Here is a 13,522-nt window from a genome sequence, read left to right on the forward strand (position 1 = left end):
TGCCCTTTGGAGATGTAAATTATTATATATGCCTGAGTGGGGGTTTTTTGTTTGTGTGTTTTTTTAAAAAAAGCTAAAGTGGATAGAGGGAAATACTTTTAACTGATGGTGTATGTAGGGGATTATAATGAATGTAATGAAACAAGTTATATGAATTGTTGAATGTGAAACTGATGATGTGCCCTGTAAACTCTCATTCAATCCACAATAAAAACCTTAAATTAAAACAAAAAAAGGAAGATTCCCCAACTAGATGGACTAGCACAGTGGCAGCAGCAATGGGCTGAGGTGTAAAACAATTATGAGGATGGCAGTATTTCATTCTGTTGTACATAGGCTCACTATGAGTCGGAGCTAATCAAAGGCATCTAACAACATGAAATAACAAATTTTTGATCTGGCTATCTCTGAAAAACTATTCTAGTTCTCCTTGTTCTTGTTGTTGTTGTTCTTAAGTGCTCCTTAACGGTTTCTACTCATAGTGATCCTGTATAGGGTTTCTGAGGAGTACCTGATGAGTTTGAACTGCCAACCTTGAGATTCAAACCAACCTTATGGTCATGTGCTTATCCTACAGTGCCACACCAAGACTTCTGCTCTCTCCCAAATATCACAAATCTAGAAGTTTACATCATATTTTCTCATTTCTTCATCTCCTCTGGTTGAGCTCAACTACACACTCATAGGTTATACTTACTTTCACATCTTTAAATCTACTGGCCTTTGCCAGTTTTCCTCCATAATACCTCTCCTCCCTACATCTCCACCCATCTTTTACATTACTTTGTTATGTTAAGTGCCATCCTGTCAGTTCACATTCATAGAGACCCTGTATAAGGTTCTCCCAAGAGCAGCTGGTGGTTGGAAATACCAACCTTGTGGTTAGCTCCCCAGTGCTTATCCAACAATGCAACACCAGGATACTGTCCACTATCAATATTTTTTATATAAACAGGCCTCTGCAACCAGGCAGATATAATACTCTTACTTTTTGGGATTTATTGTCATCCTCCTCTCCATACATGCTTCCTATCTTGTCTTCTTCTCCTAGTCAAATATTACCTCCTTTAAATTACAAATCAGTTCCTACTTCCAAGGAGCCTTGATGAAACTGCGGGCTATGCATTAAGCTGCTAACTGAAAGGTTGGTAATTCAAACCCACCAGCTGCTTTACAGCAGACAAATGAGGCAGTCTGCTTCCACAAAGATTTACAGTCTCAGAGATCCTATATGGCAATTCTTCTGTCCTATAGGGTTCCTATGAGTCAGAATCAACTCAGTGGCAGTGGGTTTTTCTAATCTCCTACCTCCAGCAGAACAAAACTAAGAATGCAACAGTTTCTGGAAAAGGGTCTTCCAGTCCAGCTCCAGGCCAGCCCTTGAGAACTATCCCAAAGCCTGGTTAAGTCCTAACCTTGGAGATTCCCTGGACTAACAGAGTTAAGGCCAACAGGAGAGGAGCAAAAGTCAAAGTTAAAAAGATTTTCTGAACTAAAGCCAAAGCATAAGAACTAGAACTGGAACTTGTTTGGGTAACTAGTTTTCTATCACCCTTGGTAGTGGTAGTGGTGGTGGTAGTGTGCCATGGAGTTGTTTCTGACTCCTGTATAGGGTTTTCGAGGCTGTAAATCTTTATGGGAGCAGAAAGCCTCAGCTTTCTCCCGTGGAATGGCTGGTAGCTTCAAACTGCTGGCCTTGAGGTTAGCAGCCCTAGTCATAACCGCTATGCTACCAGAGCTCCTTTCTATCATCCCAACTCCAGTCTAAGTCTTCATCTCAGACAGTTTGGGTGTCAAGGCCTTTGAAAACTGAGGGTCGACCACTGTACTAAATACTCTTGATTAAACCTCACAAAGAACAGGTGGATGAAACCAGAGGGAGGGGAGGGGAAGAGATCAGGGTGAGTACTAAACATACAAATGCTTGTTAGGAAGAGGATGGCAAATAGCTGCTCTCCATCACCACCCAAGTTCACAGATTGCAAACCGGACTCAGGCCTACTACATCCAGGTAATAAAGACCAAAGTCCAGGCAGAGATCCTCTGATACCAGCAGGCAGTTCAGTCACCAGTCTCAAAGTGGTCTCTGCTTTGGAAGTGGCTTCCATGGAGGTCACAGGTCTTCCTGCCCTGTCCTCCATCTGCTCTCCCAGATGGGTACGGGATATGGCTGTTAATGGTCAGTGGCCAGCCATCCTGGGAGGTTAGCAAGAACCTACACATATGGGTAATGAGGTCCCTCTGAGATGAAGAGATCTAAACTGCCTGTATAGAGTCTTCTGGGGCCTTCATATATTCCAGTCCACCATCTTTACTCTCCTGTTAAGAGGATAATTTGAAGCCTAGACATTGATGGTATCCTACTATCCCCCAAGTGGTTCCCCTTGACAAATTTGTATTACTTAGATGTGAAAATATTCATAGTGGAGAATGACAAAGGCTGGGAAGGCTGCAGTAATAGGGGGAGAAAGGTCAGATGTACAGGAAGGAGAGACACAAATTAATCTCTGAGGAAATCCACAGGGGACTTGAAAGGCACTCTGCAGGAGGGGGTAGCACCAAAGAAAAGTTCCAGTGAACATCTCACCTTGTACTGTTGCTGGAGGCAGCAAATTTTGTCCAAGAGAACAGACAAACCACCCCAACACCCACACAAAATCAAGCTATTTCTTTTATCTAGTCCCTGACTCACCTTTACAATACTATGTTTAAGTCAGGGTAGAAGACTGACAGAGGCCCCTGGCTATCCTCCTTTGCCCCACTTTGATGGGACCTGTGAAAGATGGAACAGAAACAGGTCATACTTCTAGGGACCATCCTGAGGAATGAGATGAACCATAAGGGAGATTTCTCCAGACAGAAAAGTAGGAGCTAGGGGAGAGGAGTCCTGGTGCAGCACAGTAGGATAAGCACCGGATCACAAGATTGGTTTGAACCACAAAGTCACCAGCCACTCCTCAGAAAACCTACACAGGATTTCTATGAGTTAGAACTGACTCCAAGGCACTTAACAACAAGGGTAGGGAAGGAAGGTGCCAAGAAGGCACTGGGAGCTTTGTCCTTTGGTCCCACCTCAATTGTAGTCTCTCCCAAGCTGCAAAGGCCCAGTGGGCTCACAAAGACAGCCCTACAGCGTCACCAAGGCCAGAGTCAGGTGCTCTTTCAGACAGATGTCCAGGGCCTGCAGGAAATCAGACTCATCTCTTAAATACTTGAAATCAGAGTAGCTGGTCTACTATAAATGAGGTTTTTAAAATTCAATTCCCTCCTATTGCTCATGCAGATCTGAAATGATCTGACCAGATGGCTGGTGCTCTATAATTCTTGGATTGCTCTCATCAGTTGTTGATGATTTGGACTTTTTTTTCCCCCTTTCGTCCCCCCCGCCTCCAAAACACACACACACACACACACACACACACACGTTCCTGCACAGGCTTCCTGCATACTACCATCAAGTGGGTTATTTATGCTAATGCCATTATCTCACAGAGTCTCCTCGTTCCTAGAAGTCATCTTAGGTCATTAAGGAATCCCAGGTTCAAGCCTGGCTATGATCACTGCCCTGGCCCCACATGGAGCTGACACACAGGACAAGAGGGTCCTTTGCCCAGTTCCACTTTTCCCTTACTTCTCCCTCAGATCCCAAAAGAAAGGGAGGCAGATCACTTCAGGGACAAAAGGATATTTTTTAAATGACAATTAAAGCCACTTATTGAATATTCCCTGTGCACCAGGCCCTATACAAGGTGCACAGGGAATATTCAATCTTATTTAATTCTCACAGCATCTCTGTGAAGTAGATATATTAAGCTTTATTTTCAGATGGGGAAATGAAGATGCAGATATTCTAAACAACCTAACCAAGGCCAAAGGTAAAACTAAAGGTGGGGTTGGAGGTTCAACATTAGTATTGAGTAATGTGTTCCATCAAGCACTCTGTGGTAGAGAAGACTCTGACCTCACCATACCCTCCCCCTGCCCTTTGAGCCCAAGATAACTGCTAACTGAGACATTGGTAATAATTTGGTACCTTTTTGTGTCTCTGGAGTCCTGGTGTGGTGCTGGAGGATCAGCACTGGACAGCTAGCTACCCACAAGGTAGTGGTTCAAACACACTAGACACTGATTGGAAACCCTACAGAGAGTCACTATGAATTTGGAACCTACTCAACAGCACTTAACAACAACAATTCTCTGTAAGGCTAACAGGGTCTGAAGGGCAGGGGCCATGTTCTATTAGGTACCCATGAAGACAATATGTCACTGTTGTTAACAGCTCTGGCTTTAGAGTCAGAAAAAGCTAAGTTTGAATATCAACTTTACCACTTATTGGTTGGTTGGGTAAGTCATTTCTGAGTCTCAGTTTTGTCTGTAAAAATGAGAGCAGTTAAAGTGCCTGCCCTCAAAGGATGCCTGGAAGAATCTACATTCCATAAATGCAAGTTATTATTTCTATCTATGGCTACCAGTGCAGTGCATGGCACAAAGTAGGATCTCAGAAAATGCCCAGGGAGCAGAAGCCCTGCTGAATCTGGCCATGACTGGCTGTCAGTAGTAAGTGCACAAGCACAAATTCCTGGTGTTCAAGGCTCTTCAGCCCCAGGACAAATTTCTGAGTCTTCTGCCCAGAACCCAAAGGACCTGCCAATAAACAGTTTTCCTCTGCTGCTTGTGAACAGCTGATGCTGAATTTGCACTCAAATGCTTGCTGTGCCTCAATAAGGTGAGGTAGATCCCAAAATAAACTAGAAGAGAGACAGGAAAACCACTTCCAGGAACAAGTGGCTCACAGTGAGGAAGCTGACAGTAGTAACAGAGAAAAGCAGACTTCAGGAGAGTGACCTGCAGCTGCTTTAGGACTGACTGGCTAGGACCCAATTCCCACCTGGCCTGGTGGGAAGGCCCATGAGTTCATGTTTTAATCTCTGATGTTTCAGAATGATGCAAACAATCTGGAAACTTGCTTTCAAATCAGCCCAGCCCACCACCAAAACAGCCCATGTTACCCAGTAGTCCCCCCCTTAGAGACGCAAGGACAACAGAGCTTTGGTCTGCCTCCCAAAACTGAAGAAACAAAAAGTACTGAACTACTCTCAGTATCAACCAGGACTTCAAACTGGTTTGAACCTGTTCATTCATGGCCAACAAAGCAAAATGTGAGTGCCTGAAATAACCAGGCAGGAAAAATTGCAGGTCTAAGTCCTGGAGTATGAGATTCAGAAGAGGCATAACAAGACTGATACAGGAAAATTAATTCTTGCCAGGACTGTGGAGAGAGACACACATTCAAAGTGTACCGTCCGTCCGTCCCCTTTTTGAGCAGGGAACCACTGTTCTGACTCTGTCAGGCAAGAGATTTGGCTGCTATACAATGCACATACTGCCCTTGTTTTTCTAAGAGAGAGATTACATTTCTGTAGGACACAGACCCATAGTTTTCCCTCTTCCATTTTTTCATTCCAGACAACCCCACTCTACAAATTCTTGTCTGTCCTGATTTCACTTCATCAGCTATCACTAAACCAGGAAGATACCAGTTCAGAACCCTCAGATAAACTGGCCAGTTTATCATTTTCTCAAAGTTCTCCATCTTCCTGTGCCATGTCCCTGATTCTGAGATAGGAAATGCTCTGCTAATCCTTTCTGCTCATGCTTAACTTTATTGCCTCATCAAAATCTCTGTGGAAAGCCAGAGGGAAAACAACATTTCATGACCATGGAAGTTTCTCTTTCCTATCCTAAGTTTTCTTCCCCTGCTTAAGATCAGAGAGAACAGATAGCTTCTTCAGGCACCTTCACTGGCATCCAATTCCTCAATTGAACTGAAATGATGATGCGAGTGGAGAATTTACCATTTAAAATCACAACTGCTGTGTACTGAGTGTTGTCTTTATTCCAGGAATTGGGTGTGGATTCCACAGCCACCAATCTCACTGAATCCTCACAACAGCCTCTGCAGCAGGCAGAGTAGGACATTTCCCTTTTGTTACTGATGAGGAAATTAAAGGGCAGGGGGATCCAGAGATTTGGCCAAGGTCCCCTAGGTAGCAAAATTAGGATTTGAAGGCAGGACCATTAAATTATATTACCTCTCCATTTACCTACCCATTAAAGAAGTCTCCAGGAGAGGCTATGAACCCTTTTACCTTTAGATAGCTGTGTTGTAAGATTCCAGGCAGAATTTGGAATGTGATGAATTTAATATTATACTTTGGTTGCAAGCAAGTATCAGCTATGCAAACAGAAGACTGAGGTCAATTTCCTAACAATAGACATGCATACAAAATCTTCTCAATATACAATGTTGCTGTTGTTAAGTGCCATTGAGTCAGGTCCAAATGCCCAGTCCTGCGCCATCCTCACAATTTTTGTTATACTTGAGCCCACTGCTGCTGCCACTGTGTCCAATCCATCTTATCGGGGGTCTTTCTCTTTTTTGCTGACCCTCCACTTTACTTAGTATGATGTCCTTATCTAAGGACTGGTCCCTCCTGATACCATATCTGAAGTATGAGAGACAAAGTCTGGCCACCTGAATTCTAAGGAGCACTTGGCTATTCTTCTTCCAACACAGATTTGTTTGCTCTGGCAGTCCATGAACACTTTTAATATCCTTCTCCATCACCGTAACTCACCTGCATCAATTCTTCTATACTATTCCTTATTCACTGTCCAACTTTCTCCAAGCATATGAGCCTACTGAAAATACCATGGCTTGGGTCAGGCACACCTTAGTCCTCAAACTGACATCTTTGCTCTTGAACACTTTAAAGAGGTCTTGTGTAGCACATTTGCCTAATAAAACACGTTGTTTCATTTCTTGACAGCTGCTTCCATGAGTATTCACTGTGAATTCAAGCAATATACATATGGGTATACAAAACACCTCAGACGTGTACTAAAGCCTAAGACTATCTTGCTTACCCCCACTGGTCTTACTCCACAGCTCTAGACTTCAAAACGCCCCACATCAGACACTGAGGCCAGAACAAACTTCCCACCTTGCCAGTCCTGCTTTGGGAATAAAGGGTATGGAAGGAGGACTTTGGGGTGAGGCAGGTATGACTAGAGCCAGAGCTGCTTTGCCCTCCAAGCTGCAGGGCCTGAGTGTCTGTGCTCAACCGTAAATTTTACCAACTGCCCCACCAAGATCTCAGAGGTAGAGACAGAAGACATTGGGAAAGTTTCAGCATAAAAGCTTACAAGAGGCGCTTGAGAAGTAGAAAGCAGGGAAGAATGTCAATGGGGCATCAGGCTCCAGGTTAAATGTAAAAATCAATACTCCACTCCAGTTCTCCAGGAGGCTCTAAGAATATACATCTGTCCTGTTGCCCAGGCTCTTCTGTCCCTCTTCACAGATACAGAGAGGGGCTCTTTTGCTCAACCAAAAACAGCAGTCCCACTGCCCAGAGGGCTGGGCCAGGGCTTAGTGTCAGACCCTTCAGCCTTTCTCTGCAATGTAGACCCAGGGCCTAAAAGGGTGCTGCTGACTTGGCCACAAGAACAGATGGAGGAGGCGCAGGAGCTGCAAGGATGTTGATCTCCATCTGCTCCAGACACTCACCTAGTCAAAAGTGGTACCAGCAATACAATAGAAAGCCAGTAGATAAAATCCTATTTTCCCCTTTCCATCCTGAGTAGCCACTCTAGTTTCAGTCTTCAGAAAACAGGGGATCACATCTCAGAGAAACTGAGGGATGGCAGTCCAGGGTTGAATCTGATGAACTCAGAACCTGTTTTGGTAAAACCTCTCTCTGCCTAATACCATCAGCTCCCACTTAGCTTCCTTGGTATTCATCATGGTTTTGTGGCAGCAACTACCTATTGTATGCAAACCCAGCAGGAAAGATACTGCTACCAGAAAGTTGGTTGGTCCACAAATGCTGCCCCTGCCAGTACAGCAGCAATGGGGGCAGTGAGGACATGTTGATGAATATCGGCAAGAACTAATGAAGCTACACTGTGTCAGCTGACAGGACGTGCCACCCCCTTTGCCACAGTGCAGAAAGCAAACAGCCTGCCTCTGAGAATGGACCCAGGTGTCAGCAAAGTAGGGCTACAGCAAGGAAAGTTGAGACTGGGAAGAGGAAGAGGGAGAAAGGCAAGGCCAGCCTCTGGGATCAAAGTACCGGCACAGAGCTGAATGATAGAGGACAATTTACCTAACCTCGTCTGAAAAATAAAGATAATACTAGTTCCTATTTTTATGTGGACTAAACAAGATTACATATATCAAGCAATCACAGTACCTGCATTTGGCAAACACTCCATAACTGCTAGCTATTTTCATTATTTTAGGTCCCGGGACCAGGCTCATGGAAGGGTCAGAAAGTCATTCCTTCTGATGATGCCCCATTTAACTAGACCAAGACCAGTCCATTTCTTGGCATAGGTTCTTTTAACAACCAAACACTCCTGCCCCACACCAGTGCTCAGGACTCTCCTGTGAACAATATTTCAGCTGCATTGAGCCAAGCAGCAGAGCCCAAAATAGCATTTGCAGAGCGAGGCACATGTCACTGCCTCTCCTGTGCTTCAGAAGTGCAAGGAAAGAAATTTTTCAATCACTTGCTCAGAAAGCACGGCCACCCACCACCTGCCTTCCTTCCAGGGCACTCAGAGGCCTCAATCTCTGTTCTGCTGAAAAATGAAGGTCCCTGAGCCCTGCAGCAGCAGCCTCTGCTCTGATGGACCACACTGTTCCCCTCCACAGAGTGGCTGCTCCTTCAAAACAGCCCTGTGGAGCCAAAGGACATATGCAGGTTGAATTCCGAGTGTGTTTAATGAGGACAAGGCTGAGAGTGGTACCTGGTAGAAGAGCCTGCCATTCATGGGTCGGGGAAAACACCTCCAAGACCTCGGTGTCTGGCTCCTCCTTTGTTTTGCTTTCCTTCCTCTCTGTTTCTTTGGTGCTGCTCTTCTCTTGGTTGGTCAGCGCAAATTCCTTCTAAGGAAAGAAAACGGAAGGCATGATCCACTATAGCTAGGCACCAGGCAAACAGAAAGAAAATAACTTGGGCACTTTTCTCCCTCCATGCCCCTCTTTCCCTTCCCAGGCCTGGTTGGACACCTGCCATTTCTTTCATAAGGTTAACCTCAAAACTAATGTATGTGAAGTAATATGGTTAAATGATCACGGCATGCTATTTTGTATACATGGTGCTTTTTAAATATGCATAAGGAAAAACTCCAGAAGGATTCACATTATCTTGAGGGGGATGGGGGGAGCAAGGGAGCACACAAGGGAGCGAGATTGACAAAAAGAAACAATAGTGGTCTTTAACTTTTATTTGATATGCTATGCTATGAAATGAATTATTTAATAACCATAGACTTTGTAACTTCCACCAAGTAATAGGCGGAGACCATGCAGATTGGCTTTATTTCCTCTTTCACTGATGGGTCTGAGTAAGAGAAGGTGGAGGAAGACACTGATAAGATTGTATGAGCCAGCAGTGAATGCTTGTTAACACAGTTACTTGTGATTGTAAAAACTTAGAACTCTAACTTGGGATTGGTCAATTTTGCCATCGGGGCTGCTAACCTCAAGGTCAGCAGTTCGAAACTACCAGCTGTTCCACGGAAGAAAGATGAGGCTTTCTGCTCCTGTAAAGATTTACAGCCTTGGAAACCCTGTGCAGGGCCACTATGAGTCAGAACTGACTCCATGGTACTTAACAACTGGGTATAAAATGAACCATCTCAGAAGCAGGAAGGGGTATCTTACTACCATCAAGAAAGAAGAGCCAGGACTGGAGCCATCCTTTGGACCCTGAAATCCCTGAGCATTAAGCCTCCTGATCCAGAGACAGAAAGTTGTGGTAGAGAAGCAGCAAGAACAGAACCAAGAGCCAAAGCACAGAGTGATGGGCTTCCTGACCCATGGAACAAGTAAAGCTGGGTGCCTTTGGACAAGAAGCTCATTTGCAGAGTGGAGTGACTACAGGCATTAACTGAAGGTGCTAGGTTTGTTGACCCATGGAGCTAGGCTGAGGCTTATGGCAGAGTGGCAGGCTCTTTGGGCATTTACCAGCAATGCCAAAAGAGTTTGTAACATTGCCCAATTAGGGTAGAGGGCAGACCAAGGGGCCAAGGGCCAGAGAGAGGTCTGTCTGTGGGCACAGAAGAAAAGAGACTGTCCTTGACCCAAGAACTCTGTCTTGAGAATTTCTGATCCTGAATTGTGATCTGTTAAACTTCCAAATAGGCCCCATCATCATGAGTATGGTGTGTGCGTTCTATGTGGCAATCACAATGAACTATTGAGCCCAGCAGAAAAGAGAGTGGCATGGGAAGAACAGTTGGTGTCAGCATTAGTAAGCAAGGTTGAAAGATGGAAGACTGTCTGTCCTCAGCCTCAGGCTTAGGCTGATGCTGATTCTCTTCCAATCGCCTTACCAAGCGGGAGGAGGTCAGACACGGCCTTCATGCTGTTTCTGCATGCTACTATACTGCTTGCTGTTTAAAACTCATAGATAACACTTTTACACTGTAAGCGATTTATAAAATAAAAAATATGCACCTGAAAACTTAAAAAAAAAAAAAAAAAACAACAACTAAATGAATCTTAAATGTAATGGACTAATGATCATATTAAAATAAGTATATTATAGATCTGGATTTAAAACAAAATTTTAAAAATACGCATCTGAAGGGGACGAGTAGAGCTTCAAACTGCCACCAAAGATGGCAGTTGAGGTCCAAATGATAACCAAGAAGCCCAAAAGGAAACAGTAAGGGCTTTGACAATTCCCCAAAGGACCTATAGGGTATAAAGATTTATTGGAATATTCCAATCCATAGAGGAAGGGGTATCAGTAAGGAGAGAGCCCAGCTGGGTCAAAGGGAGGAAGATGCCCAGGTTGGAAACTCCTTTTTAAACCTGTTTCCTTCTACCCAATGGAGAGCATGGAGGATTAATGAGATGGTGTCTGTGGAGCATTTTGAACTGATGAGACAGAGATGCAAGATAAATACAAAGTATCATTCATTTTGCTCTTTCCCAGCCTTCCTGTCCCATTTTTTAAACCTGTTCTTGCACAAAATCAGTAAAACCTCAGGAAATCAGAACTAGAGTTTTCCAGAGTTCGGGAGAACTACATTTGGGAAAGCAAGGAAGAACCCACATTAACACACCAGTAGGTTACTTCAGCACTCCTATTTTCCTTTACGTCCAATTCCTCCCCCAATTATAATAGGTATAATTTTTAAATTCCTAATTTACACCCTCGGAAACCCTGTACAGGGTCGCTATGGGTCGGAACTGACTCGACGGCACTTAACAACAACAACAACCACAAACCCAAATCTGTGCTAGGTACTTTACATAGATCTCATTTTGGTTTTCCAACAATTCTAACCCTGTATGGAAGGTAACAACGCATGTCTTCTGAGCAGTACTCCAGGTCCAAATACCCTCTTTAATTAGTAGGCAGAAGGAAGGTTAAGGTGTTGGTAATGACAATGTAAAAAGGATTTCTGCACTGTAACAAAAAAATAAAAAAATAAAGGTAAGAAATTCGGATATCAGAAGTTAAGACCTTGTTAAAGACCAGGAAGGAAAATATCTTGGGTAAGAAGAGGCCCTCAAATCATCCCAGACATAATTTAGAGGCATTGACTACTGCATAGTGTTTAAAAACTCAAACTCTGCATCAGATAACCTAAACTTTGAGTCCCAGTTTCTTGTGAGGCTGAGAAAATGACTTAACTTTCTAAGCCTCAGTTTCCATATTTATAAAATAGAAATAAGTTTATAGCTCCATGTAAAAGAGCAGACCTAGGCATAGTGTAGCTACTGCTATTATTATTACAATGGCAATCCTAGGTTCCAGGCCAGATGAGTCCATGCTGTAACATCCAGCAGTGACTGCGTAATATGGCACAATTCAGGCAGGTTCAGGTTGAGGGGATAATGGCCACAACAGTGCAGCCTCGTCCCTCAAACCTTTCCTGACACTGCAACTTGAAATGGGCACCAATCTGAGCTCAAAAGAAATCCAGGAACAGAAGAGTGAGTGTGCATGGGAAGCTAAAGAGAAAACAAACTGGCAGGAGGCATCCTGCATTCTGAGGACATGGATGTCAAAGACTACCAACATCTGAGTTCCTGAGAGCAACCACATTAGTCTCTTCAACCAGTGTATTTCCCAGACCTCACATAGTTTAGATTGTAATTTGCAATTTAGTTTATAAAACATCAGTTTAGTTCTTATTTGCTGCTGAACAAATGAATGAATGAATGTTCTCTCCACAGGCTCATTTTCTGAGTGCCTGAGATTAAGATAGTCCAAGGTACTGAGTCTACTCGAGGCTAGGCACTAAGCCCATGTCCCACAAGAAATACCATCTTGTCAGTGAAGCACTGAGTCTATGTATTCCAGACCCCAGTCATATAGATCAGCCTCTGCTAGAAGCACCAGCATGCTAAAACCATGGGACTAAGAACATTAATAAAATTTGCCTCTGAGGTGTGTTGATCAAGTGTCTTCAGGGGTGGATGTAACTGAGTGAAGTGGGCCAGGTGTAAAACAACAGGGAGTGGTGGGGATTGTGGGAACTGGAGGCCTCCTGCCTTGACTAAGAAAAAGCAGCTGTTACTCAGCTGGCCCACCATCACCATGCAGATATTCTATTTTAAAAAAACAAACAAAATTCCTAATTTTTTATGTGAAGTTTTCTTATTTTTGGAACACTAAAAGGGGAACTGACTCAACAGCACTTAACAACAAAAGGGAAATGCAGTGGCTCCATAGGATAAGCACTGGTCTGCAAACTACAAGGTCCATGGTTTAAGTCCACCAGTCACTCTGTGATAGAAAGACGAGAGGCTTTCTGCTCCCACAAAGATTTACAGCCTCAGAAACCCCATACAGGGTCACCATGAGCCAGCACTGACTTGACAGCATTTAACAACAACAAAAGAATCAACCTAAACATAGCTAAGCTTCAAATGGTAACTCTTGCTTTAGCCATGTAACTTCTAGCAGGTGCCGCAATATTCAAGCACTTGAATCTTCATCATCAAGAGAAACAGAAAGTGACTGATGGAGTCTTCACATCAAGTATCAATATTACCTCCTCTGTACACAGTGTAGATAGGGACGTACAACTTAAACATTGGCTACCTAAACTGAGGGGGCGATAAAGGCACAAAGTGACTGGCTTACAAGGGTTCAAGAGAGCGTTTAGTATAAGAATGTGTGGGGGAAGAAAGAGTCCCCAATGAATAGTTTTCATCTTGTCTAGATAGGTCTGGTTAAAAGAGACGGGGATAAGATTCTTATGATTCAGTAGTAATTGTTATCATGACTAATTGCAACTGTCTCAATTGTAAAGGTAGAAGTTTTGTATCAAAAACGGGGGAGTAGTTAATCTTACAGTCCAGAAACAGAGGACCCTAGAACCATCAAGGAGAAAAGCACAAGCAGAATGCGAGACCTTATCCAGAGAAGCAGTGACAACAGAAGTGGAGACAGAGATGGGGACATGGAGAGAGGAAGCAGCTGAGGACTCTAGA

At 43.8% G+C, this 13,522-nt stretch overlaps 1 protein-coding gene across 1 annotated transcript in view; it reads right to left on the bottom strand.

Moving 5' to 3' along the window:
• The window catches only part of SIL1 (SIL1 nucleotide exchange factor), a 610,112-nt gene that overhangs the window by 401,471 nt on the left and 195,119 nt on the right, over positions 1 to 13,522 (bottom strand). The window contains exon 4 of the mRNA XM_006866222.1: positions 8,812 to 8,950. Coding sequence (XP_006866284.1) covers positions 8,812 to 8,950 — 139 coding nt within the window. The remainder of the gene's footprint in view (positions 1 to 8,811; positions 8,951 to 13,522) is intronic.

The sequence above is a fragment of the Chrysochloris asiatica genome, unplaced genomic scaffold (genome assembly GCF_000296735.1).
Source record: "Chrysochloris asiatica unplaced genomic scaffold, ChrAsi1.0 scaffold00087, whole genome shotgun sequence".
Lineage (NCBI taxonomy): Eukaryota > Metazoa > Chordata > Mammalia > Afrosoricida > Chrysochloridae > Chrysochloris > Chrysochloris asiatica.